We start from the raw sequence: 26,833 nt of genomic DNA on the forward strand, positions 1-26,833 counted from the left end.
CCAATCCCAGAGGTGCTGCTACTAAATACAAGCTTCATGACCCTAGAAAGCATGGTTGAATATTTCCATGCTACAAAAAATGTAAATTAAAAGCACAATGGTAATTGAAATTAAAGATTAATTAAAAAAAACCCCAAACTATCAAAAACAACACCACTGGCAATTTCTCCTTAAACAGCATTTTTATACTGGATGTGGGCTTTGTTCACACTGAAATGGACATTTTGGTCTCAGAGGGATGGAAATGATGCTCAAAAACATCTGCAGACAGTAAATGGCATTAACCTGAGACAATGAAGATTGCAACACAATAATTCCTTATAATACATAATGTGACCTGATTAATTGTATTTCCACTCTTATGAGAAACCAGAGAAATTTCTGTTGTCAGTCACTGTCACTGACCATACTGCTCACGTAAAATTGAAGTTTCATTTTCCCTTTATATTATCCCCAAAGATGGGGATAATATACAAAATGTGGTGCACTGCCCCAAAATTCAGTGTGCACCTGAGCTGCATCACTGATGGAAAGTTACCACTAAGAAGCCAAGTTTTATCACAGATATTGAACACACAAATAGAAGAAATGCAATTTTAGGAATGTTCTGCAGGGTGATGATCAAAGAAATAAAACAGTACAGCAGAAAAAGGGAGGGAATTAATGCCTGTATCTGTTTTGACTGGCTGCCAGGTGTGCAATATTGTGAATAACTTATCACAGAATTAGGGAATGGTTGGGGCTGGAATGGAGTTTTATTCTAATTATTCAGTTGAAGGCCCTGCCATGGGATTTGGCATGTATTAAAAAATAAAATACATTTGCCATGTATTAAAAAATAAAATAAAATGGCCTGGAAGTTGTGTTACCTTCTTGCCTCATTAGTCCAATATTTATTTTTTTTTAATTCATTTGAAGATTCACATTAGGGCATTCATTTGATACTAATTAATATACTTGTCAGCTCCACTCATTAACATCAGCTGAAAGATCAGATCCAGTGAGGGCATAGAAATAAAACAGACCTTTCTTTTAATATATTTAAGTAAAAATGTCCTGCGTTACCAACATGGCAGCTCTGAAAATCAAATTACCTGTGCAGACTGACATGAGTTTTGTTAACACCTTCATTTCACCTTTCTACGCACTCCATACTTCTCATCTTTCAGCATAAAAATACAAAATACTGGCACGAACCACCACTGTTACACTAATCCTCACCACTTTACATGTAAAGGCATTGTTAGAAAAGTGCAAAGCTACTTTACATTCTTATACACTCATGAAAAAGTTTTTATTGTGAAACAAAGGAGTGACCTACTTTTGCAAACTTTTCCACTAATAAAAACTGGGAGAAAAAAATAGATATCAATGATGACAAAAGCAGAACTACAAGCTGCTGATAAGGCTCCTAATATTGATGGGAATAACATTCCCTGATGTTGATATCACATTTGATAAGTGGGAGGGCTGGAGCTGTGGAGTCCCTTCCCAGGAAGAACAGAAGAGGGAAATTTCTTGGCTGCTGAAAAATGAGATAAAAAGTGCCAAGCAAGAACCAAACTTCCACCAAACCAAGCTGCATTTAGAGGTCTGCCATGCTGATTGTACATAAATTGCATGCTTTAATTTAAATATTATATGCAGCCTTATTAATTTTAAATAATACAGTGAATGTGCAGATAGCCCACCCAGTACAAGTGTTATTGGGTTCTTTAAAATAATCTTAGATTGGACTAAGTCCTACTGATTTCCTACTGATAAATAAACAAAAAACCAAATAAAACCAAAATTTTGGGTGTACTTTGCCCTTTTTATGGACTGGGAAAGCATGTTCTTAACTTTTGAATGTGAAACTGAGGAATAACCCAGAGAATTGAGAGAAAAGCGCTCATATAAAGATAATATAATATTATTGTGGAGATGTTGTGGTGATTTTATTGATACCACCGTAAAAAAGAAGAATATCTCCATTGAAACATGCCCTCTCAGTTGCTAAGAAAGGTTCTTCTCAGGGTACTGTATTTATTTCGCAGAATTTTGGAACACAAGAATAGTCCTTATCTTTACAGGTTGTGTCTTTCCTGGAAAGCATCAAAACACCACAGTAGCAACAAAACCTCAGTTTGCCTAAATTCAGAAATATTAATTAAGCAGCACCCACAGGACCTTATTAACACACACAATCAACTCCTTGCCAGCATTTCGACTTTTAAAACTTTGCAATTAATTAATTCACCCACACTGATCTTTGTGAGTTGCTTCATAAATGCTCAGTGTTTAAAAGAAAACAGTAATTTTCCTCACCAAAACTGCTGCTGGGTAACACCTTGGGACACTGAAACAAATGCTATTTATAACATCCAGCAGTAACTCAATATCATCAGGCATTCAAATATATGCCTTCAGCTCCAGCATTTCCCTGAAGCATTCAATCCTTTTAAAGACCCAGTTTTTGTGGCAGCGGTTAAAAAAATGTTCCTTCCACTTGATTAAGGGAACCATTTCATTCCCTGAAGGTATCAGATGTTACCTGTCAGGAACAGAGACAAGAATTGAGCCTTGTTTCGCAGAAGAAATATTAAAAAACACACGACAAAAACCGGTGTCACTGCAATGAGCTGGTGAATTATGGTGTTTGGGAAGCAGGGCTTTTGGTTAAAAGCTGCTGGCTGAGGTTTAATCCAGGAAACAGCAAAACCAACACACACATACACATGCAAAATAGAAAAAAAAAAGAAGAAACAAAAAGGGGGGGGGAAAGAAGGAAGAAAGGGAGGAAAAATGAAGAAAAAAAGGGGGGGAAAAAGGCAAGCTGCTTGGAAAGGCTTCTAATGAAGTTGATAAAGGCTATCAGCAAGAGCTTGTGTTCTGTCCTAGTGAAAGAAGACAGGGTGGGAGTCACCCCCCCCACAACAGAAGGATTCGGGGTTGATTTTTTTGTTTCAAACCCCTGCCACAAGGTGAGGGCGGCAGCAGCAGGGTTTGCTGCACTCACTGCGGGAAGGAACAAATCTGTTTATAATTATTACTTTTACGGGACCAGTAACTGCAGGCCTGATCAGTAATGAAGAAATAGAACAAATGAGAAAATGAAACAAGAAACAAACGAGGGATTCTGCCTCTCCTGTGCTGTAGGTCTGGGCCTTCTGAGGGGGTGAAGATGAGTCAGGGTGACTCAAAGCTGGCGCAGGGGGAACTGAGAGGCACCTTCTGCTCTACCCTCAAAGTGGGTGATCCGGTCCCTGCCCTGCTCCAGCATTAGTCATCCCACGGCAATAAACCCGTGGAACATTAAAAACTCTTTGCCATAAAGACAGAAAGTCTAAGAAACAGGAATTTAAAAAAATAAATATAAATATATATATATAAATGAGCAAAGGAGGAGGAACAATGTGGACGTTCTTGCGTGACATGACCCTTTTCAAAAGGCTGCTTGGCCCCTGCACACAAAAACAGAGGGCAGGGGACACCTCCAAACCAGAGCGCAGGCCTTGACACCTGTCAGCCCAAAACCCCACACTTTGTGCTAAATTCAGCATCATCAGCTGGCTCCTGGGACAGATCCCACACCCCTGCAGTATGGATATTTCCTGATTTGGAAAACCAGACTGCTTCTGTGACTTCATGTCTTCAGGCAAGGTAAGAACTGCAGGAGGGTGGTGGGGGAACCACATTCCACTCCTGGAGCACACCTCACTGAGAGAATGGCCAAAAATTCACAAAGTCACAGGAAAAAGATGGCAAAATGGAGCAAAAATTGTTACAAAATGCCCATTTGCAGCCCGAGGGCTGCTCTGCTGTGCATAATTTCAGGATTTTGGCAGGAGCACAGTTTAATTTGCCTCTGAAGAGCCTTGTTTACTTGCATTTCCCTCTCACCAATAACAAGCTGCCACTTCTGACGTTGTTCCAACATAGACTCAAACCTGAGAGTTAGTGTATGGCTGCTCCATGGTTCCCTCTTAATAATAATACATAACAGAAAGACTTTATATAAATGTATCCTGCATGGAATTACAGATTCAGAGCTACCTGCCTTAACAAAAAAATAAAAAAGGTCAGGAAAACAATGAACCAATAAAATAAATTAAAAGCCTATAACTCTACACCATTACCATGAGAGGAAAATAGCCCTTATGCCAGGTCTAAATCACACAAGTCAATTTAAGCTGTAGGCAAATGGATTAGTACCTTGTCAGTTCTAGAGTTATCTGAAACATTGAAAAAAAAAAATTCCCATGTTTCCAAGGAAAAAAAAAAAAGTCCTGGAATGGGTATCTAAATGGGACAGGAAGACTGGAAACAAATGCACAGCTGCAGAGTGAAACTTACAAATTTAATTATGCATGATTGCTAACTATCAATTTTGTTGCTAAAGTAGTGTCATCACCAGTAATAAGGAGAACAACAATTTATCTAATTTTACGGTGCTTGCAATTATGAAATTCTCTAATGCATGATATGAAGCACAATTTGAAGGAAAAAAAAACCATCATTCAATTGGAAAGAAAAAACATGTAGTTTCCGGAATGATTCTTGATTCCAGAAACGTATCCACTTGGAATTTTCTCTTCCTTCACCCCCTCCCTCCTTTTTTCTTAATAAACTGAGATACACAGGAGCTTTCTAATAGTAAAAAAAAAAAAAAAAAAAAAAAAAAAAGCTTAATGGAACAAAATGAAATTATTGAATATTCCATCCAGGATATACAGGACATTTCAGCCTAATTGTGTTAGTCTGGGAGGAAAACAAAAATATTATGAGAAAACCTTTCATATTTTTTGCTTTAGAAAGGTAACCTTTGTGTCCCACAAAAAAAAAAAAAGAAAAAAAAAAGAAGAAAAAACCAAAACCAAAAGGAAAAAAAGAAACCCCAACCAAACTAAACAAAATTAATCACCTGGAAAAGATAAAAACCATCAGGACTTCAACTGCCCACAATTTTAGAGGAAACTCTATTGAGAGTGCTTAACCAGCAGAAGGAAAGGAAGGGCAATGCAAAAGCCGGAAAAAAGGAAATAGTCTGTTATCAAAGGACTATTAATTGCTCCCAAAGTAAGAGCAAGTGATGATCTTCTTCCTTTATTTACTCGGACGTTCAGCTGTCTAATCAAAGAAACGTTGTGCTGGCTGGGCGGAAAGAAAACTGCACCTTTTGTTTTGGTGATTGCCCAGCAGACCTTCAGGGCTTTCAGTGGATGGGTTTTACAGCTCGCTGCTGCGCTGTGGGGAGGGAAAGGAGCCGCAGGCAGCTCCAGCCTCCGCCTGCACTGCCCGCAAACAGAACAGGGCTCTGCAGCATCACCCACCTCCATTCTGTGCTCCGGGCTGCTCGCTGGGTCCTCCCTCCAGAGCTGCACTTTCTGGTTATACTCAATTTACTGCTTCTGCAAATATGAGTTTCTAATTATAAGTAGCTGGTAACATTCAAGACAATAGATTAAAAAAAAAATATTTAAAACAAAGCACCTTTCCACAGAGAAAAAAAGGCTACAGGTTCTGAGCACTTGCACTCCCTGCTCTCCTAGCAAAGCATTTTGGCACAAGATTTTTTATGAATTTTGGATTTGCCACAATTCTTGCAGCTTGTAATAAAATAAATTAATAACATAAAGAAAATTTTAATTTTCTTTCTGCCTTGCAGACTCTCAGAATGTTAGATTTTTGCCTTCAACTCTTCAACTCTACAAGAAAATATGGAAATGCACCTCTTCCTTTTATCCTCCCTGCATCCCCCACACACAATCCATTACCAAAGCCATGAAAGTATAAAAGTGTCAGGTCCTCTTTCTCTTCAGAGCAACAAGTTTTGTAATTTGCCTGCAGGCAGAATTGGAACAAGCAGCTTTTCAAGGTTTTTATGGCCTGAAAGAATTCTTACAACAGCAAAATTATTTGGAAGAAAATTTCTTAACTCCTGCTGGAGTGAGCAAAGATGTTCCAGATGACCTGTAAATGATATGTAATGTATGCTGGCTTTTCCCCCTTATCTAAATTTGCTCTTTTCTGCCTTTTTAAGGTCTTCTGTATATTGAGAACAGAATATTTGTAATAATGGATACTATTTCAGAATGTGTGTGCAGAGGCTGGAAACGACCACAGGCACATTTCTGGAGGCATGCGAGGCTTTGCAGTCATTTCTGTGTGAGATGAGGCCTACAGGAGCGAAGGAAACCTTCACTCCTGATACTTAGCAAGACAATTTTTAAAAAAAATTAAAGATGTTTACGACTCTGCAGATGTTGCAGGTTTATTTCTTCCCTCCTAGGCTGAGTGAGCACAGCAAATCGTCCCCCCGGGGCCTCGCGAGCCAAGGCACACTCAACTATCCCAGAAAACATCTCCTTGCATCCACAGGACTGAAACACCATTAAAACCCCAGTCTGAAGGGGCCGGTGAACCTCCTGCTTTACTGGTGCTGACCAGAATTCTGGCACATGTGTGAGACAGACACAGTAAATGGGCGATTTGTGGGAAAGCTCTCAGCGCAGCAGCCTCGGCTCCGGGTGGGACTCTGTTATTTCGTGCCCCACCTGAGGAGAGGGGCAGCGAGATGACAGAGGGGTAATCAGGCACACTAAAAGCTCTTGGCTGGCAGGGATGGGGCAGGATCACTCAGGAAGCAACAACAACACGAGCCATTGTATCCCAAACCTGTCCCGACAAAGGCGGCTCTGTCGCTCTGTTGACTTCTCCCAGTTTGTCTTGCTTTATGCCTTCGATAAACTGTCAGTAATAGCTCCTCCAAGGGCTACATTCCCCCCAAAAACCTCTCTCTGCCGGCCTCACATGTGGTACAGCTTCTCGTGCTCCAGCAGCCTGCAGTTCTCGTAAGAGCTCTTCATGTTTTCCATAATAATTTCAATACTTTTCGCTTTATTTTCCAGCTGCGCTGCGCACGGGCTGAGCAGCACCACAAATCCTGCCCTGTTACATTGCTGCTCGCTTTCAGCTGCTGCTGCAACCCTGTGGGCTAAGCTGCAAAACTATTAAAAAGCACAGAATCAGACAGCTGAATGCCAAACATGCCAACAGTTTACTCAAAACCCAGATGAATTTACTAATGTTACCCAGCCCATGAAATAAAGCAAAGTTGAAATCAGATTACTGTGGCTCCCAACAAGAAAAATTATCAAGTTTCTCTGCTCCAGAGGCAATTTTTCTCAAAGCTGATCAGGCTGAACTACCCCCCAGAAATTAACAGTATTGGAAAGCTAATAGAGCAGGGCAAGCACTGGATAAAATAACATTTTTCTAAGGTCTTGAGACAGTCAGGACTTTTCCATTTTTCAAACACACAGGAAGAGCAGGAGGAGAACAATTCATCAGATGGAGACCCCTGTGCTAAGGGAGCATCCACAGGGTCTGGGTTTGCCTCCTCTGGAGCTGGGGAGGATAAAAAGGGATAATTGTGGAGTCAGAGTGTAATTCAGGAACTTGTGCAATACCATTGCCCTTTAAATTCACTGATTAAACAAACAGCTTATTTTGCAAAAATTTGCCTATGTAATCAAGCTTATAGCAAGGCCTAGAATACAAGAACTGTTAATACCAGGGTGACTAAGCCGTCCACTTGCAAAAGCCAGACAAAAAGGGGATAAAATGCATGTCTGAGGACGGGAAATGTCGGGAAATGTTTCACACTGAGAGCACAGAGTGGCCTTTTTCTGAAGAATGATTAGTGCTCTGCAGCTGCCCTGACCTCATTATATTCACTCTGCTGAAATTCAAACTTCCTATTCCGACAGTTTGTTCGGAAGGTGAAGGAAGAGAGTTTTTTGTTTTTGTTTTTTTTTTTGTGGTTTTTTGTTGTTGTTGTTGTTTTGTTTTTTTGTTTTTTTGGTTTTTTTTTTTTAATTTGCCAGTCATGGGTGATTACACATCTTCCTTCCACTGATAGCCAAGGGGAGATAAAAGCCTGAGCAGCACTTTTGCCCTCCAGGACCTCCCTGCTAGGAAGGCAGCAGCTCCTGGCAAGCAGGCTTTGTGCTGAATAATTCCACCTGCCCATCTCTGCTTGCCATCCCCCTGAGCTCCAGCAGCCACAGCTCAGATTGAGAAATCACCTCTGGCAAGCCTGAAACAGATTAGTGAGAATTTGCTTCTCCTCCTATAAAGCAATTTTCAGCACTTTATTCTGGTCAATTCAGCAGGTGACCATTCCCCCCAAGAGGGCACTGGGACCTGAGGGAGTGAAGATGAAAGCTTTTCCTCCACAGATAAATGTGGTACATTTTCAATTCATTAAGACCCTCATTTAACTCCTCTAAAAACAATAGGCTGCTCACAACACTTGTTTAATGGGAATTGCAGTGGATTATTAGTGAGCACAAATTCAAGGGTAATCCATATCTGAGAACTCAGTGCTTCCTCACAGCTGCACCACAAGCATTGTCTGCCTGTTACCAGCGTGTTTGTGCATTTCTTGTTGTGTTGTTCTGCTTCCACTGACCCAAGGCAGCAATGCAAATGTTGAAGCCCAGTTTAGTTCCAGCTGGTGGGCCCAGCAGAGCATCACAGGGGTGCTGATGTCCTCGCCATGCACCAGCCCATCCTCCTGTCCTGGATGTCACCACAACTGCTCCCATCCACACCAAAAACACAGCCTGTGCCTCAATATCTGTGCCATCAAAACCTTTCCCTTGGAAAGGAGACACGTTCCTGCCCAGATCAGCCTTCAGAGAAATGGAGACAATTGTTCACAGACAGAACCTGCACCATCCCTGGGTCCTCAGAGTCCTACAGGGACTTCCCATCTTCCCACCCACCTGAAGGGATGCCATAGGCCAAATTCCAGATTGGGATGAATTTATGTTGTTGCCACTGTCTTTGGGGTCAGCTTTAAGCTTTTGCAGACTGCCTTTTTACAAAGTTATCTTCTGATGCAAGCCCTGATCATTGCTGTGACAACAGGAAGGGAGATCAGTAATTCCATTTTCCATCATTATTCTTTCACGTTGGAGAACAAAATGCCTTCTTTTATTTCCCAAACAAAAAATTTCATGCTATGTAAAAGAAACACAGATGCAATTCTGCTTAGAATTTGAACAGGGCAAAGGCTGCCAGAGCTCCAGGAGGGTTTGGACAGTGCTCTCAGGCACAAGGTGGGATTTTTGGGAGGTCTGTGCAGGGGCAGAGGTTGGACTGGATGATTCTGATGGGTCTCTCCCAGCTCAGGATATTCTGTAATTGCTAACCAAAAAAGATCTTTACCAAAACCCTGCAGATTGTCCAAGAACTGCAAATTTACAGTTTTGGTCAGATGTTTTCTTACACGGCACAGCCACCTGCCAAAAGTAATCCCTGCGGAATGTACAATAGGAAATTTATCTTTCAACCCACAGTAGTGAAAATACAGCAGCTCCAAGTACCTAAGGTGCTGCCCAACATCAGAGCTGCCTTCTGAAACACCAGGGAATTCAGTCTGCCACAACTGGAGTTTTGAGTCTCACCTGCTTTCTTTCTGAAATCCTCAGGAAGCCACATACACAATGACACAGGGTGATTAAAAAAGCAGGAAATTGGAGGCCCTGAGGAAGGGCTCTGGCAGGTGAGCCCTCTGTAGTAGCTCCTGACTGATGAGTGCATAAACAAACCATTCAAAGGCTAAAAAAGTATCCCACTTGCAAATGATTTTTGCAATTGACGAGACTAAGTGTGGAGGCTGGGCCCATACATCTGAAAATATTTATTTCAGACTCAGTAGATATCTACACTCATCCATATAATCACACTGTATTGATCATATGTCCATTATAAAGAACTTATTCCCCAATCAAAGTGATCCCCTTTCTACGGACTCATTCTTTTATGCTTAGAACTCTGTTAAGTACATATTTTATTCAGATAATGACCTAAATGTGTTGGATTGGTTTTTTTTTCCTTACTAATATATCAAATGAACGCATAAGAAATCTATTTTTCTGCTTAAAGCTATAAAGACACCTTTAAAACAGCTTTCCATCATTTAATATCACAATTAGCTGCACAGAGTACTTGAATAGATGGTACAATAAAATCTAAGATAACTTCAGTGCCTGTCAGGGAAAATATCTGCGTTTTCCTGAATGCAAGCAGTTAACCTTCCATGTTGATTAATAAGTCCAGGGACCACTGTTATCATGCAATATTTATTAATCTGTTCTTTGTATTTCAGAGGTAAGTGTATAAAATACCTGCAACAACCACAGCAATTGTCAGGCTGGGCTTCCAGAGATTAAGTAGAAGGCAACTCCACTGATAGGAAAGGGACTATAAATAAAAACACACTAAAGATTTCATTGATCAAACGCCCTCTGAATGCATAATTCATCAAGGTGTTTGAGAACATTGAGATGCCTTGTTTGAACAGCAATCCACTTCTGTCAGTAATTTGAAATTTAAATTCTCACATTAGCTTCAGGGGGAAGCAGTGGGCGTACACAGCAGGCTGGAAGTATGAGGAAGAAGAGATAAGGATTAAAATAGAAAATCAAGAAAAAAGTGTCTATTTCAAAGTGCACGCTGTTAATTAATAGATCATGAGCCAAAAAGGAAAATGCATAAATATTCCAGTGACAGCCTCACAGTTTAAAAATAAAGTTTAATTCAGAATTAAGAACTACTCTAGCAGGATGGATGGAGGGTCTGACTGGCCAAACGTAAAGACACAAAAGAGGGAGTGGATTATTTCCCCACAGTTCATAGACCCACAGACTCCCAGAATGGTCTGGGTAGGAAAGGACCCTCAAATCCATGCAGTTCCTGTTGGGATATGTGTTCCACAGGCAGGGACACCTTCCCCTGCCCCAGTGTCCAGCCTGGCCTCGGGCACTGCCAGGGATGCAGGGGCAGCCCCAGGTGTGCCAGGGCCTGCCCACCGTGCCCGGGAACAATTCCTCATTGCCAGTTCCCAATCTCCCACCCAGCCCTGCCCTCTGGTCCTGCCCCATTCTCCCTGGTCCTGTCACTCCACTTGCAGATAAAGAGTCCCCTCTCCATCTCCCCTGCAGGCCCTCCAGGTCCTGGAAGGGACAAGTGAGGTCTCCACACAAATTTGTCCTCTCCAGGCTGAACGGCCCCAACCTCCTCAGCCCCAAAATCATCCAAAATCGAGTTGATCTGGCAAGCAGGGAGAAGATCAAGCCATGGCTTGGCTCAGGCCTCATTCCTTGGCTTCTGTCAACCAGACAAAGCTCATCATCCTACCCTCCAAAGAAATCCAGAGGACAGCCTACAGCTGATACAGAGTATTTATTTGTTCATTTGTTTGTTTATTCATAAATATAATTTATACTGCCTGAAACAGCCAGGGAGAAGAAGGAATTCTGTTGGGAAAAGGGGGATGGGGCTGATATTCCTGCTCTCTTCGCAGCACCAGAAAGCACAAGGTTGTACAAGGGGGACACCTCTCAGATTTTGTCACAAATGGTGACTTTGGAAGCCTCCCAGTGAGGTGGAACATTGACAGCCTTGTTTTGGAAGGTGTGCCAGGGACTGGTGGGAAGAGATGGATGGAGAGCTCCATGCTGAGCTCCAGGAAAGGAGCAGAAAGCCATCATTCTCCAAACCTTTTCCCTGCTGCCACTTTGCTTAATGCCATCTCTCGACAGACCAGGAATTTTTCTGTCCCCTGCCTATATCCATCCACTGCCTGTGTATAATTAAGTTTTCTTCTGAAGGGCTTTTTAATAAAACTGAAGCTGCTGCCTAAGCCCTTCTCATACATCTTCTCTATCCTCATGGTGTCGGTTCATCTATAATTAAACACCAGAAAGCTTTATCACCTATCAGTCATCATTCATCCACAAGCTTGCCTTATTTATCTAATTAAAAAGGTATTTATTGTCAACATATTACATTTTTTCTTCAGTATGTGTCCAGTGGAGAAGTATTGTTTCATTTAATTTCTGTGCAATAATATCCACTGCAAAATGCTTGTTAAATCAAGGAGTGTTAAAATAAAAAACAGTAACTTCAGAGTTGGTGTTATCAAGGAATTCTCACATAAGCTTCATATACAGATGGAATATGGAATTGCTACTGTCTACTTTAATATGGATTACTCCTTTGGTTTCCTTCTCAGGTTAATAAAGAAATTTTATTATCATTTATCTGACAGCTTGGTTAGTGGCAGGAAAATTCATTTTGCTGAAAGATGGAAAATGAGAAAAAATATATAGCACCACCATATTGAAAACAAGGTAAAATAAGGAAAGAGAAAAACCAGTATACATTAAAATTTTCCTGTTGCTGAGAAGAAAAAGACAGAAATCTATGGAGGTGCCTTGCTTGAACATTTATAATAAAAGTTTAATTTTTCAATTATATCCCTGTAATATCCTGTCCTGAAGCACTGATTACTTCCTTGGCTCACTGAAAATTAATTTTGCATAGTGCAAAACTGTCTTTGGAAAACAAACCCCAGGAAAACAAAACAAAACAAAACAAAACAAAACCCCACAATCTACCTTCCCATCTAAGAATTGCCAATCCTTCTCCATTAACAGATCCACAAAAACACAAATGAGGAATGACATGTTAATAATGCCTGTAAGAAATTATTAAAGACTGAAGACCCTGATTATGTCCTGTCACTCTCTTGCCCTTAATTAATTTCTACTCTACAGAGTTTTTAAGCAGGCAGAGCACCAGGCTTTCAAGACCGTAGATCTTGCCATAGTTTACAAATAATCCCCACTATTCATTTGGAATTTTGTAGTTCAGGGCTGTTGAGACACAAGCAGCAGTGGAACCAATAAGGTACAAATTAATGTCTGCAATTGTTGTGTCCTGCAGCACCCTGAGGTCGGCACCTCTGCCAGACCCAAACCTGGGCTGAGGGAATTACCTGAATTAGACACCACACGAGGATCCCAAAACCCATTCCAGGATGCTGCTGCCATGTTGTGAACTGCCTCAAGGGGAAAAAGCCTTACAGCTGTGGGCCCTACATTTCTGTTTCCATCAGCTAAATGCTCGGGTGAAATTGCTCAGAAGAAACAATCTGATTTCTCTTTTCTTCCTCTTTTCTTCACCTACATTGAGGCAGTCACGTTTCTGCTCCAGGGGACAATGGAGACGTTGTTACATGAGAAAACCTACTTTTGTGAGAACACACAATGGAAGAATAATATTTGGAGATGTCAGGCGATGGCAGGTGAACCTCCACACAGGTGCACCTCTATGCAGGCAGCACCAGGCTCTACCTGGATTCATTTTCTGAATTCCAGCTCAAATTAGCTAAGCCTTAACAACTGGAAGGTTTTCAAGATGAAAAGCACTTGTCAACATGACCCAGCCAAGAAATATATGTAAAAGCAGAGAACTCAATTACATTTGGAATGTTGGTGCCCTGCTAGGGAACAGCAATTTCAGGTGTGACACAAGTTTTGAGGTTAATGATTTGGAAGCCCTAACTGAGACTCAACTTTCTGATGCCAAGGTAATGACGTTTAAATAAATATCAAGCAAATGCTTAAAAATAAACACTAAATACTACTGAAGACAGGAATACCTGGTTACAAGAAAAAGGGAAGATGAGAAATAAAAATATGAATAGCCAGCTTAGATTCATGGTGATACAAGCAATTGGGAAGGCTTGGATAGGACACGCATACTCACCTGTCCAACAACATCCAAGCCTGTTTACTATCTGTCATCTAAGTAATGAACTTCAGTAGTACAAATTTCCCTTAAATTATTTTTTTTTCTTTCACTTGCATATTTCTCTTTGGAATAGAAATACGTATTTTGGTTGATGCATCACGAAACTCCAGTGGTGTCTGAAAATTACATGTGTCACCATATTCAATGTGATCTACCCACTTGTGGGCTGGTTTTGCAAAGGGACCTGAGAAACAGAGAAGTCAGAAATAACGAGTCTGTATTTTTAGCTTGGCAAAATGAGAACACGTCAAGAAACAGGAGTTGGTGCAGAGCTGGGAGTGGTGTGAACAAAACCATGAAGGAGGGGAGTGTCTGGCTAACACTGCCTCAGGGTAACACGAAAAACTGATTTTTTTCTGTAAATCCAGCTCAATGAAAGGTTATAACAGCATCAGGAACACCTCAACCTCGCAAACCATTGCATGAGAGAAAGCTGTGAAGGCAGGATTGTGGTCTCTGGCAGCATCCTGCGCCCTGTCACGCTGAGCAAACAGCCTGACGAGCCTTCCTCGCCCTGCCCTCAGATGTGATGGCTGATTTGGTGTCAGTTAGAGCAGAAAAGGTGTAAATGCACACCAGGCATGCAGGGGCCTCAGTTCTGTGCCTCTCAAGCGTGGTGCTGGAGGGCAGAAAGCGGCACGGCAAACAGGAGGCTGAGAGGTCACACCAAAGAGCGGATAAAGGCTCACTTGGGCAGCAGCACATCCCTCCAAAGCTGAATTTCACATCACCTCAAAGCCTCCAGCCAGCCCTGCTCATTCCAGGGGTGCCTTGACGTGATGTTCCCAAAGCTCCTGCTGTGTCATTCCCTATGTTCAGCTCTCCCATGGGCAGAGCTCGTTGTCCCAAACGACCCCAGGCATTCCCAGATGTGGGAAGGGCAACACTCACCACAAAGGGAAGCTGCACAAACCTCATGTATCTCTACAAAAAATGCTTTTCTCTCCTGCCCTCCTGTTCTTGCCCTTGCTTCTCTCCCTCACCACCATCACTGCCTGGGGGACACTGGTTTGGACATTTTGCCTGGACATTTTTCTCCAGGATGGCTCTCAGTATCATTGATAACAATTTGATGGTTTTGCTTCCTTTTACAACTTTGGAGCTCACAAAATATTTTGAAGCACTTAAAGAGCCAACAGGCAACTCAACACAACCTGACAATGTCTTATTTTTACTTGGCCATCTTCTGGTTTGTGTCTTCAAATCTGTTTTTTCTTCAATTGAAACACTTGCTCAGGTTCTGAGCAGTTTTATCAAAACAACACAACTGGGTATAATCTGTTTTTCTGTTTGGTTTTTTTTTCATTTAACATTTTTAGTCAGTGCTGTAGCTACACAGATATACAACTAGAGAGGAGTTTTAATACCAAGATATTCTTTCCTAACCTGGTGCTGCAGAACAGCTTGACACTGACACAGCACTTGAACAGAAAAACAATTTTGTATTTGTGACATACAGCAAATCCAGGAGGTTCACTCCTTGGAGAAATGTTTTCCCATTCAGGGGTGAGTTTTAGCCTAAAGGATTTAAGGTTTTCTTTATAAAAGTATATATTTTTTCAGGATAGCTTAATAAAAGCAGAATTTTGTTCAGGTAGTTCAGTAGTTACCCAAGGATCAGCTCCAGAGGGAATAAAGCAGAAACTCTTTGGATGGTTAACATCCCCAGCAGAAACCAAATGATTTATCACCACTTTACTCCAGTTTTTACACTTGTGCAACTTCAAGGTTTATCCAGTTGTGGCAAAACACTGAAGTGATGAGTAATGAACCATTTTCCTCCGTGAACAAAAAATAACCCCTGTGAAAATGTTTTATAGAGTTGCTCAGGAATCTGGGGAGTGGGGAAGATCACAAGATGAACGAGGTGTTGAACAAAGTTTATTCCTGTGGCCAAATCATAGTTCAGAACCTGGTGATTTTAATTACTATGTGGAGAACTTCTCAATATGTAAAAAAACAAAAAACAAAACAAAAAACCCCCTCATTTTTCATACTCCTGCTGAATTCAGTGAACATTCTCTGTGTTCTGTGATGGCTTTAGAAAATCACATCTCTGTGAGCTTCTACAACATAAAACAAATTTCTTTCAACCTTTTCCTACAATTAGCACCTTTTCCAACAAAGGCTTCAACCCTCTCATAAATTATTTTCTCAAGTTAAATACCTTCTTTATCTTTTCAAGATAAACACAAGGCCAGAGGTACCATTTTTTAACTTAACAGACAGGTCTCTCACTTTGATGTCAAATACTCCTTGGGGGATCTATATAAGTGGAACATAAAATATTTATTTCTATGCTCTTGAATAATTAACACCTTTTAAAGAAGGACATGAGAAATCTCATCTCTTTCTGGCATGAGACCTGGAATGAAACTCACCCTCACCAGCAGTGGAGTTTTCTTGCACATTTGTCCCATTTCCTCAGTTTTAGTCATTATTATTCTGCTCATTCTGAATGTACAGGATGAAACACTAATGCCAGTGGCTACACCAATGTTAGATTTTAATTCACCTCTGTACTTTGAATCATCAAAACAATTTTGAAAAGAGCCTTTCATTTTATCTCACTTCTGCTATTTAGCATTCAGTACAACACTGACTCTGCTGCTGATCATTTTTGAATATTGACCATTTTCCCTCAGTTTTACATCCAGTCCACTTACAACAGCTGATATGCAGAAAACCATCTGAGGAAAACACAAGCATGCAATTAGCTTCCAAATTGCTGGTTGCATGTTCAAGCTTGAGTGATGCAACAGCTCCATGGCAATTGTTATGAATGGTTTGACAGATGAATAAAGTAAGGAATTATTTTAAGTGTTATTAAGCAATCAAGGGAGTGTGTCAGCAAATTCTGTGTTAACAAGGCTCATATTAATCTAATTCTGCACCTCCTGCAGCTTCTAATAAGGGCATTTTTATTTATGCTCAAGGAGAGTGAAAGGTAGTCAAATAATTTTAAGAGAGACCTGTTTTGTGCAATTCTGTCTCTAATTCTCAAAGTTTTTGGACTGATGCATGAGTATGTGCTCTGTGCCCTGCCACAGATGGCAGAACTCATCAGGAAGGGGTCCTGATTAATGCCACAGGAATTCTGACACAGCCTGACAGAAACAGATGAGTCCCCTCACCCAACCATGAAAGTGCATTTGCTCAGGCCGTATGTATTAGTCACAGTGCATAAATCTATGAATATTTATCCTCTCTGACCAGATCTGGGGATGCTCTAAATATCATCAGAAATTCATTGCCATGGACGCCAAGGGCTTGATTTACTGATTTTGGGGAGACATAGGTACATGGTAAATGGGAAAACAAATGCACCATCAGTGCCTCTCACCACTTTCCCTCTCCTGTCCTGCTCACAGACGTGTCCAGTGCCACATCTCACCCATTTCTGTGCTCCAGACCTTCTCCTGCTCCTTCTCCAAGCCATTCTGAGGCAGGAGCAGGATTAAAATAAATTCAGTACAAGTCCTTTACCTCCCTTTTCCTCTGTTTTTGCCACCAGAATTCAAGTATTCTGGAACAGAAAATCTGTATCCTTTTCAGTGTCAGGAGCATCCTTATGCATCACACACAAGAGGTCTAGAAGGTCACCCAAATATGATACAATATTTCTCATTGGCTGGACCTAGGTCTTCAAAATCAACAATAATCAGTGAAATTAAGCAGGTGAAGAAAAACAGACACAGCCATCACTGCTAGAGCACTACATTCACCAGTGGAAAAATAATTCCCATGCATTTAGTTCTATGGATTTTAAGCAGAGGATTAAGCACTTTTTTTTAGCATTAAGAAATTCAAGAAAGTCTTGCTCAATCTAAATGCTTTTTAGCCCTGCTTTGCTGAGGTGAGACATTTCTGGGAGGAAAAAAAAAGTAAAAAATTAAGTAAAGGAAAAAGGACGAAGAGAAATACAAATAGAAAGATTAATAGCTTCGTGCAGCAAACGTGGATTTTGAAAAGTGCACTGAACTGAGATTTCACCTCAGCAGAGCAAGCAGCATTTGCAAGAGTTTGGGAAATCCATTCCCAGACCATGAGTTTTGGTGTATTTCTGTGCACAGGGTTTTTCTCCAGCAGGTTTCCTGGAGTCCATTATGATTTAAGGGATTAATGGCCTTCCCAGACAGTTCTGCTACACAGAATACCCCAGTTCAGTGCAGTAAAGAAGACTTCATGTTCAGTCCAAAGAACAGCAAAAACAGGTATTTGAGGTGGCTTTATGTCATTAACAGAGCCAAGCTTTCCTCTTTTTCTCTGCCATGGTATTTTTGACACCAGGGCTGAGGTGCCATCCATCAGCCTAATCTCAATCTTCTGCCAACACCTGACCAAAATCTCAGGCCCCTGCATTACCTGCTCCTTCCTATTACAAATAATGTGAAAATAATTCTGCCTGAAAAGCTGCTCTGGGAAATTGAGGTTTAATGGCACCATCAAGAGCCCCTTGCAGAAGTGCCCACACAGAAAGTGCATGTTTGCTCCTGCACCCTGATCACAAGGATGCATGTGGAATTTCAAATATTGCCTTCTTTGTTGCTTTTAACACAGTCTCCTTTTCTCAGCTTCCCACCCTTCACCCTCAAAGGCTGAAAATGTTGGAGCATGGTCTACTTCAAAAGCCAACAAGTGTTCCAGCACTGCTGGTTGCCTCAACCACACACAATCTTCCCTCCTTCTCAGTGTAATTTACCTCTGAGGAGAAATTCTTTGGCCTCCCACATTAAAACACCCCACTGAGGCTCCCAGTATTTAACAAAACTAATGCATAGTTTGATAAATTAAACTATTCCAACCCACAGCCTACCTAAGAGGGACTTTTTTAAAAAGCTCAGGTAAAACACAACTCCAGTTAAAACCTTTCTTGAAAAGGCAAGGGAAAAGCATAAAAAAAAGTTTACCAGAAAGATAATGGAGGAAGAAGGTATTTCTATTTTTTAAGCTCTTCTCTTGTAATCTCATAGCCTGAAATATGAAATAAATGTTCTGGAAGCGTTTCAGTGAAATGCATTATAGATGAATCATTGGAGACACATATCTCACCAGATTTGTCACAGCAATAAAACCCTGACCTAAGGAACATGCCCTGAGACAGCAGAGGGTAGAGTCCTGTCAGTCTCACTGAGTAATAACTCCTCCATCAGCAGTCAATTATTGGGCTATTACCAGTGACAAAACCTGTGAGATGTGCTCCAAACTGGAGAGCTGAGAGACTTTTCCCGGGAGAAATGGCAGCCTCTGAGGTCAGCAGACAATGCTCATTTTTTTCCTTCACATTATCCCACCCTTCCCTGGGGAGCTGGGAGAAACGGTGGCTCCCAATTCCTTCCACTTCCCATGGAAATACATCACCCCTTCCCACGTGGATGCAGAAGCCTAATTATCTACTCACCTACTATCTAAAAAGACATTGCACAGGTACCAACAGCAGGAGAAAACCAGCTGTGCTTTGTTGCATTTATTTCTGCCTTATTCATTTGAGCTGAAAGAATTACTCTAGATCTTTTGCTGCCACATTTTCCCCCCAGTGATCCACGTCTTACACAGTTTTTGCAATTTTATCATCAAAGGCTTTATATATATATATATAATTTTTTTTCCTTTGCTCTGGCAGCCCCCCATTGTTGCACAGGTCACACAGCACAGCTCTCCCTCCCAGCCCAGCCTGGAACAGTGGCAGGTGAGCGTTCAGGTGATGAGGGTCACTTATCAAAGCTCCCCCTGGGCACAGAAAGGGGCTGGGACATTTCTGATGTTGGCTCAGGTGGGGAAAAACTGTCTGGTGTGAGTGATGGCACACTGCTGCTGCCAGTGTCGGGGCAAAGGAGGGGAGAGAGGAGCAAAAATAGATGGAAAAAGGAGGAAGGGAAGGGAAATTCAGGGAAGTTAGGGAAGGGAAAAGAAAGAAAAGGAGAGAGAGAAAAAGAGAGGGAGAGAGAAAGAGAGAAGGAGAGAAAGAAGGAGAGGAAGGGAGGGAGGGAGGGAGGAAGGAAGGAAGTGGCGGAAGGAAGTGGCGGAAGGAAGTGGCGGAAGTGGCGGAAGTGGCGGAAGTGGCGGAAATGGCGGAAGTGGCGGAAGTGGCGGAAGTGGCGGAAGGAAGGAAGGAAGGAAGGAAGGAAGGAAGGAAGGAAGGAAGGAAGGAAGGAAGGAAGGAAGGAAGGAAGGAAGAAAGAAAGAAAGAAAGAAAGAAAGAAAGAAAGAAAGAAAGAAAGAAAGAAAGAAAGAAAGAAAGAAAATGTTAAGCATGTGTGAATCACAAAGATGTCTTATCTCAGTATTTAAATTTTTTTTGTGTAATACATTAAAGGCTCATACAACCCAACCATCCACTTCTAAGAGGTTTCTTAACTTGTTTGCATTTCAGCCTGAACGAGTAATCATCAAAAACTTTCCAAACATTGCCTTCCATAAATTTATGATGGCAGGAATGAGCTTCTCACTGCTGTACACATTCACTGCACTGACTGACTGGAAGATCACAGTGATCACAGTGTTTGCCAGTCCAGGAAAGTTCTCTCCTATTGTATTAAATAAATGCACTTAGGAGAATACAAAAGTGACAGGTCATCATGAGCTCTTAAATACATCTTTCCCTAAAAAAGATAACTGTGGTGAGAACTTCATACTCCCTCTGGAAGGTTCTGGTGTCATTTTCAGCAGAAAAATGACAATTTTTGCCTGGTTGAACTTTTACGAGAAGAAAGAGTTGTTGTGTGAGACAGAAAACCCAAAGTCTGGTTTGTCACCCTCTGAGAATGCCAGATTCCAGGACAGATCTGTGGTTTCTCCTACCTGAGTCACTGGTGGTGGCAGACCACACTTTAAACAAACTTTGCATTAGGGCTCCAAAAATGTGAACTGCAAGCAATGAATTAAACAAATGCAGAGAGAGGGTCCCCAGGGAGCCCTGGGCTCACCACAGACTCCAAGTACTTTTTTAAGGTGGTGGAAGTTTATCAAAAGAAAAGACAAGTCCAGCTTATTACAGTATTGGGATACAATGCTGGAGGATTTCTTTCCAAATAAATTACATATACCTGCAAAGACTCGAAAAGAAACCTTTTGAAGGGAGGAGAGCACGAAGAATGGGCAAAAAAAAAAAAAAAAAATCCACATTTATCATTAACAAGTAAAAACCATGCAGCAGCTCATTCTACCCACAATTACACACATGACTAAGTTTAATCAGGCCCTGAAGCCAGGAACAAACAGGGAGTGTGAGCACCGTAACTTTAAATCGTGTTTAAAGTAAAAATTACATTGCCTGCTTGGCCTCTGGCGGGGCAAGGGATGGCAAGGCAGGTGGCACGAGCCTCCCCCTGGCAGCTCCTGGGACCTTCAAACACACTCTCAGAAACCTGATTACATTTCTCTGGGTGTTTCTGAGAGCTCTCTGAAGAAGCAGTGTTTATGTGTAAAAAAAAAAAAAGAAATAATTTAATTACTGGTAGCAAAGGTCCCATCAAATTGACCCACACCTTGAAATTTCGGCAAAGTCAAACATAGTGAGGTAACATGTCTCTTTCCTCCAATTTAAATTTAGGCCTGATTCTGACAGTCACTCCATTTTATCACTCAAGCAAGAGGTACCAAGCCAGCAAAAGTCAAATTTCAATTTTAAAAAAAATTAATAATAAAGGCAGTAACAGTGACATCAAATGGACTGAGCTAGACTTATGAAACTGAAATTTTTGGCACACAGAACAACTAATAAGTCAGAGTCACAGTGCTTGTTGTAAACAGGGAATTCCTCATTAAAAAAAATACGTGTTACTTCTCAGCTGGATTAAGAGTATCTCTTAACACTTGCTTCTCACAATTATGGAACACTTCCTCTGTAAGAACTTTTCTTAAAATTATTTTTCTGGTCTTCTTCTCAGGAGAATCCAGCATATTTGCATCCATAAGAATGTTTTTCCTGTATTTAAGATGCCTTTCCCCAAACCACTACTGTAATTGTACATCCACTCAACAGCAGGCATGCATTAAATAGCACAGAAATTATGAATACCCTCGAGCAGCAGGAATGGATTATATTTTGAAATATACAGAATAACTTATGGATATTTTGAGCCATATCCAGCAAAGCCTTTCTCCCAGGAAACACATGTGTGAATGAGGACAATAAAAGATCCTTTATTAGAAAAAAATGCAAGACAGAAATGAAAAGGTTTTGTTAGTCTTAACTTATTAAAAAACCACCCCCTCAATTTTGATAAATCAAAGTGGAAAGATGTAACTTGCACTAGAAATAGAAGCTTTTTCCTGATTTATTTTTATTTTAGCTATAGAGACCCCATCTCTGTTACACTGTAGTCTCTGTCTGCAGGTTTTGTTCAATGACTACACTCCATTTTTAAAATTATATTTAAAAAATTGCCTTCTTCAGTAGGTACTATCTGCTCTCAAATAGGTTCCAGCACTTTTAAAGTGAAAATATTAAGGAAACATCCAGTTATTTACAGGATTCAGGCTGACAGGCCATAGAGCTAAGCCTCTATATTGAATGCATATTCCACACAGCTATTAGTGCCATTCATGTGCAGCCCCCAAAGAGATTTGGGTAATGCCTCAATAACCATAACTTCTAACTGTGGATTGGGAATGCTCTTATTAATTTTTTTTTCTCCTCCAATTACAAAATGCAAATTGTGAAAAGCAGAATTTACATCTTAACTTGACTTATATATTATCTCTGCCTTGCACCTTAGGAAATTGCCAGATATTAAGCTACAGTTAAAGCTGCACCAAGACCATCACGGTGTACTGGAATCAGAATAATTTTATTTTACTTCCTGGCTCAATTGTGTTTTGAAAAGTAAGATTTACTTTATGTCCTTACGTATTTTTAAAATGTGTAAATTAAGAGCCATAGGTCAGCTGTTATTCATTGAAAGTAACATCTGTCTGCCCAAAGAAGCATTTCCTTCCACTGGATATCTCTGATTTAAGAATAACCTCCTAGAGAGCTGGATAAACCTCATTCTTGGCAGTTGGCTAACCCACTAATTATTCTAAATTTCTACTTTATCCTAAAGTACATCTTTATTTCAGCAAATAATTAAACAGATCATTTAGAGACCTTGTTCCACAAATCCTAGTTCAGTTCCTTGCTGCTCTCATGGCTACTTTCACTAAGCTTAATATTATCCAAAGCACATTGCCAAGTTTCATTAAAAATGTTGATTTAGCCCTTGAATAAATTGCCACTGTAATACTAGATGTCTATATGGATAAATACAATTCAACTCCTTTTCCTGCCACTGCACCCACACACAAAGCATGAGAAAGGCAGCACTCTTTTGCTCTAATTTCTGTGTCAAACAAACATTTATTTGCATTCTTCTGAGTATTTTTGGTCATATCCAAGAATATATTTTCATTCCAAGGCGCAGAGAATTGCCACACAACTAGCCCTGACATCCATAAATCTGAAATATTTGCAGAAATAGAATCCTTTATGTTTTGATGACCTAAAGTTCTCAAGTTTAGGATAAATGCTACTTTCTTAGCACACTGTGAAGTTTTATGAAAAATAGATGAAAGTTAAGACACAACTTTTCTTACACGAAAACACTGAAAAACACTTTGTTATCAAAAAACAATCTGAAAGACAAAGGGAGAATAAAACCTTGGGCGCCTTCCTTTGCTACAGAGACATTTTTTAGGATCTTGCACCGAGGAACTCAGGATGCAGCAGCTTTAGGGCAGCATCAGGCTGGAGGTGTTGGGTTTGTGGCAGCCCTTCCCTGGCCTGGAGAGCGCTGCTGACGTCACCAGAAATTCCACATGGGAAACAACCCTAAACAAGCTCTGTTTGATGCAGCAAGAACTGAGGGAGAAGGGTTTTGTGCGACTTGGCCTCGAAGCATTTACATTTTTATGTGCATGAAGGAGCCGGCCCTGGCTGCAGGTCTGAGCAGGAGAGCCCAGGAAGGAGGGAGGACTCGTTGGTGCATTTGCACTTGATCCCAGAACATGCTCCCCATCTCCCTGTTTGTGATGGAGCACTTCCAGAGCTGAAGGAATTTCCAAGTTAACTTCCCCCACTGACACTCCTCTTCTTGGATAAATAAGTTTTAATTTTTTTTGTTTTGTTTTGTTTTTGCTCAGTGACACAGTACTGGAGAACATTTTGGGCAGGACCCCAGTGTGCTGTCAGCTTAAGATGAAGCCCTTTGCAGCACCAAGGATTTGGCATTCCATCAGCACAAATTACTGGAGTAATTACAAATTACTCCACAAAAAGAACACCTATGTTTGAACTGGATCGCTGTGCTAATTCTCCACCTCCCCACTTTTGACAGGCTGAAGAGAACCGAAAATTATTAGCCAAGCAAATTGACTGAAAACTTGATTAGTAGCTGGCAAAAGACTTCAGGTGAAGCTTAAAAACTTCAGTGGCATTGAAAAAAATAACCAGCAACGTGGAAATTATTTCAGCTCAGATTTTGTAAGGTTTCAGGTAAACAGGGATATTTCCTATCCTCCAATCTAATCCAAGAATTGTCACTGCCACATGAAGTGCAGGAAAGAAAAATGGAGAGAGAAACTGATAGAATGGATGCTCCATATGCCCAGTATCAAAATATAACTAATTATGGTGTTGCCAATAAGAAGAGCCACTCTTTAGATTCAGCCCTGACTCAATCTGTAATCAGAGCAGAAATTCTTTGCACATATGAATGCTGCTCATATGCTCATAATGCTGCTCTGTTTCTACTAAAGTTTGCCCTTATTTCAAATAAGAATTAAAACAAAAATATCATTATATTCTTAGTCCTCCTACACACAGGACTCAGATATAAATAAAAAGATTATTACTCAGTCCAAGGCTTCTGTATATTTGCAATACTTTGCCTCCATAGGTTTTCCTTCAACAATCAATATGAAATAAAATGAACCTGAATTTCAGGCAAGCACAGGCAAGCTATCAAAATCAAACTGACCAAATACAATGGGGAAAGGGGATTTTCCATTGCAATGGACTGGGATGTAAAAGAACAAAAAAAGCAAGGCCTGACATATTTCTAAACCATCCTAAAAAAATTCAATTTTTAACCTAATAAAACAGGATTGTAAATTCAAACATTCCTAGCTGGCGTCAAACCACAACTTTTACGTCAAAGTAAGATAATTTTCCTGCCGATTTAAACAGAAATCTTTGCTAATCATGAGAAATGTCTTTGTAATCTACTTCTGTCCATGGCTGTTCAAGGAGTTTACAACCCATGGAATATTACAGATAAAAATGGAAAATATGTATTTTCAAATGTAATTTACCATGTATTTAGGAAAAATAGCCAGGTTTTAGAAGAAAATGCTACCAATCCCATCAGAGCTCTGAGGCAACTCTATGCATAGCTATAAGCACCTCCCAGAACACCTGGAAAGATTTCCAGAAGCTGAAATGGACATAAGAAAAATACTTTTAAGTGTTACAAATCCTGACCCCCTTTGTGTTGTAAGAGCAAACTTTTTGCTGCCTGGAGACTCCACGTCCTGAAAAAAAAAAATCTGTTAAAGATGGAATTGAGAGGTAATTTCTTTGCACTGGAATCCCAAAGGCAGAATCGCAGGGTGGTGAGCTTGGAACCTCCTCAACCAGAGGCTGTCCATGCCAAAATGGGTTTGGAGTCCCACGACCCCGATGAGATCTGTGAGCATAAAAACGTTCCTATATATTTAAAACCCACTTACTTTTCCTGGGCTGGCTGCTCTGCCTCGTAAGCAGCCACCTTAGCTCCTGTCCCTGCAGGCTTTGCTGTCCTTTGCCTTCGTTTTCTCCTGGGAGCTGGGCCCACGATGTCTGGGCTGCCCAGCAGGGAGGAATCCCTTCGTTCTGGAGCTGCCAAGAGGAAAAACAGCCAAGGTCAAAGGGAATCTGACATTTGAAGTGTTTCAAAACAACCCTCAAAATATTGATTTTCTGCGCCTTTCTTATGAAAATGTCTGTAGTCACAAAATGGCCTCAGAATTGAGAGAAGTTTGTGACATAAAGGCGTGTTCAAAAAGACTTAATTTAGACTAGAAAGATAATCTTCCCTCTGCATCTCTTTGTAACCAGTGGAGAGAAACACCACCAACCTTAAACTGGACAATCTGTCTGGAATTTCACTGCCTCTTTTGCGGAAGTTGAGTGAAGCAGGCTCTGTCCAGGTTCATGTACCTATTTAAATTGCCATGTAAATTCATAAAACATGCTTTATCTACCCTTAAACAACAAACCTCTCTCCACTTTGACAACTACATACTCAAAACTCAAATGTCAAGACAAGCAGATCCTTCCTTAAGCTAAAGGAAAGATAAAACAAAAAAAAAAAGTCCCCTATTAATGCATTCAGAAGTTATACAGACATTTTAATCCCAGCTATCAACATCCTGCAGTGTATTTTCATTTGGTATGCCTGCTTTCAAAATGAAATCATAAATTACCTATAATTTTCAAGACAACGATATCCAGAACAGCACAAATTTCAGCTGGAATATATTCAATAACAATGTGGTGACTGAGGCTGAAGCTGTTAGGGTAACTTCCCTGTTTATTACATTTCTGTGCATTTTAGGGTGGTTTAATCCTCACGTGGATGAAAGATGCCATAATTTGAGATTCAACACAAACATTTTTCAGAGAAAGTAAGTAACAAATCCTTTTTCCCCATTGCTTTCAGAATTCTTACCCACATGTACTGAAAATGAAGCAAGGAGGTAACACACAGCCCACAAGTGGCATTTTTCCATTTCTCAAAGAAACATGTGTTTCTGGCCAAGAACACTGATAAATTAATCAGAGGCTCCCTAGAGTCTCTGCCCTCAGTGAAGCACAAACCTAACATTTAATAATATTAAATATTCACCAGCATGCACTACACCACATCACTGACTTGCAGATACTTGCAGGGTGACAACAGGTATTAGCTGACATATTTCCAAGGCACAAGGTAATTAACAAGTTCCAAAGTCCAGCACAGACAGGATACATTCCTACAATAAATGCTGAGAAGGGTGAAATGACATCCTAAGTCTCCACACTAAACTTTAACCAGATATGCATGCTTTTCCAGTGCTAAATGCTGAAAATATATTTATGATAGTTACTCTTTACCTGTCTGGGGCAGTGTGTCCAACATTTCCATAAACATTATTTTATATATTTCAACATCACTATTCAAAG

At 40.7% G+C, this 26,833-nt stretch overlaps 1 protein-coding gene across 6 annotated transcripts in view; it reads right to left on the minus strand.

Annotated features, from left to right (window-relative positions):
* Nucleotides 1-26,833, minus strand: part of XRCC4 (X-ray repair cross complementing 4) — a 156,437-nt gene that overhangs the window by 42,897 nt on the left and 86,707 nt on the right. For all 6 annotated transcript variants that reach the window (XM_074532265.1, XM_074532267.1, XM_074532269.1 and 3 more), the window contains one exon: nucleotides 25,360-25,507. In XM_074532265.1, coding sequence (XP_074388366.1) covers nucleotides 25,360-25,507 — 148 coding nt within the window. The remainder of the gene's footprint in view (nucleotides 1-25,359; nucleotides 25,508-26,833) is intronic.

This window comes from Zonotrichia albicollis, chromosome Z, assembly GCF_047830755.1.
Source record: "Zonotrichia albicollis isolate bZonAlb1 chromosome Z, bZonAlb1.hap1, whole genome shotgun sequence".
Taxonomy (NCBI): domain Eukaryota; kingdom Metazoa; phylum Chordata; class Aves; order Passeriformes; family Passerellidae; genus Zonotrichia; species Zonotrichia albicollis.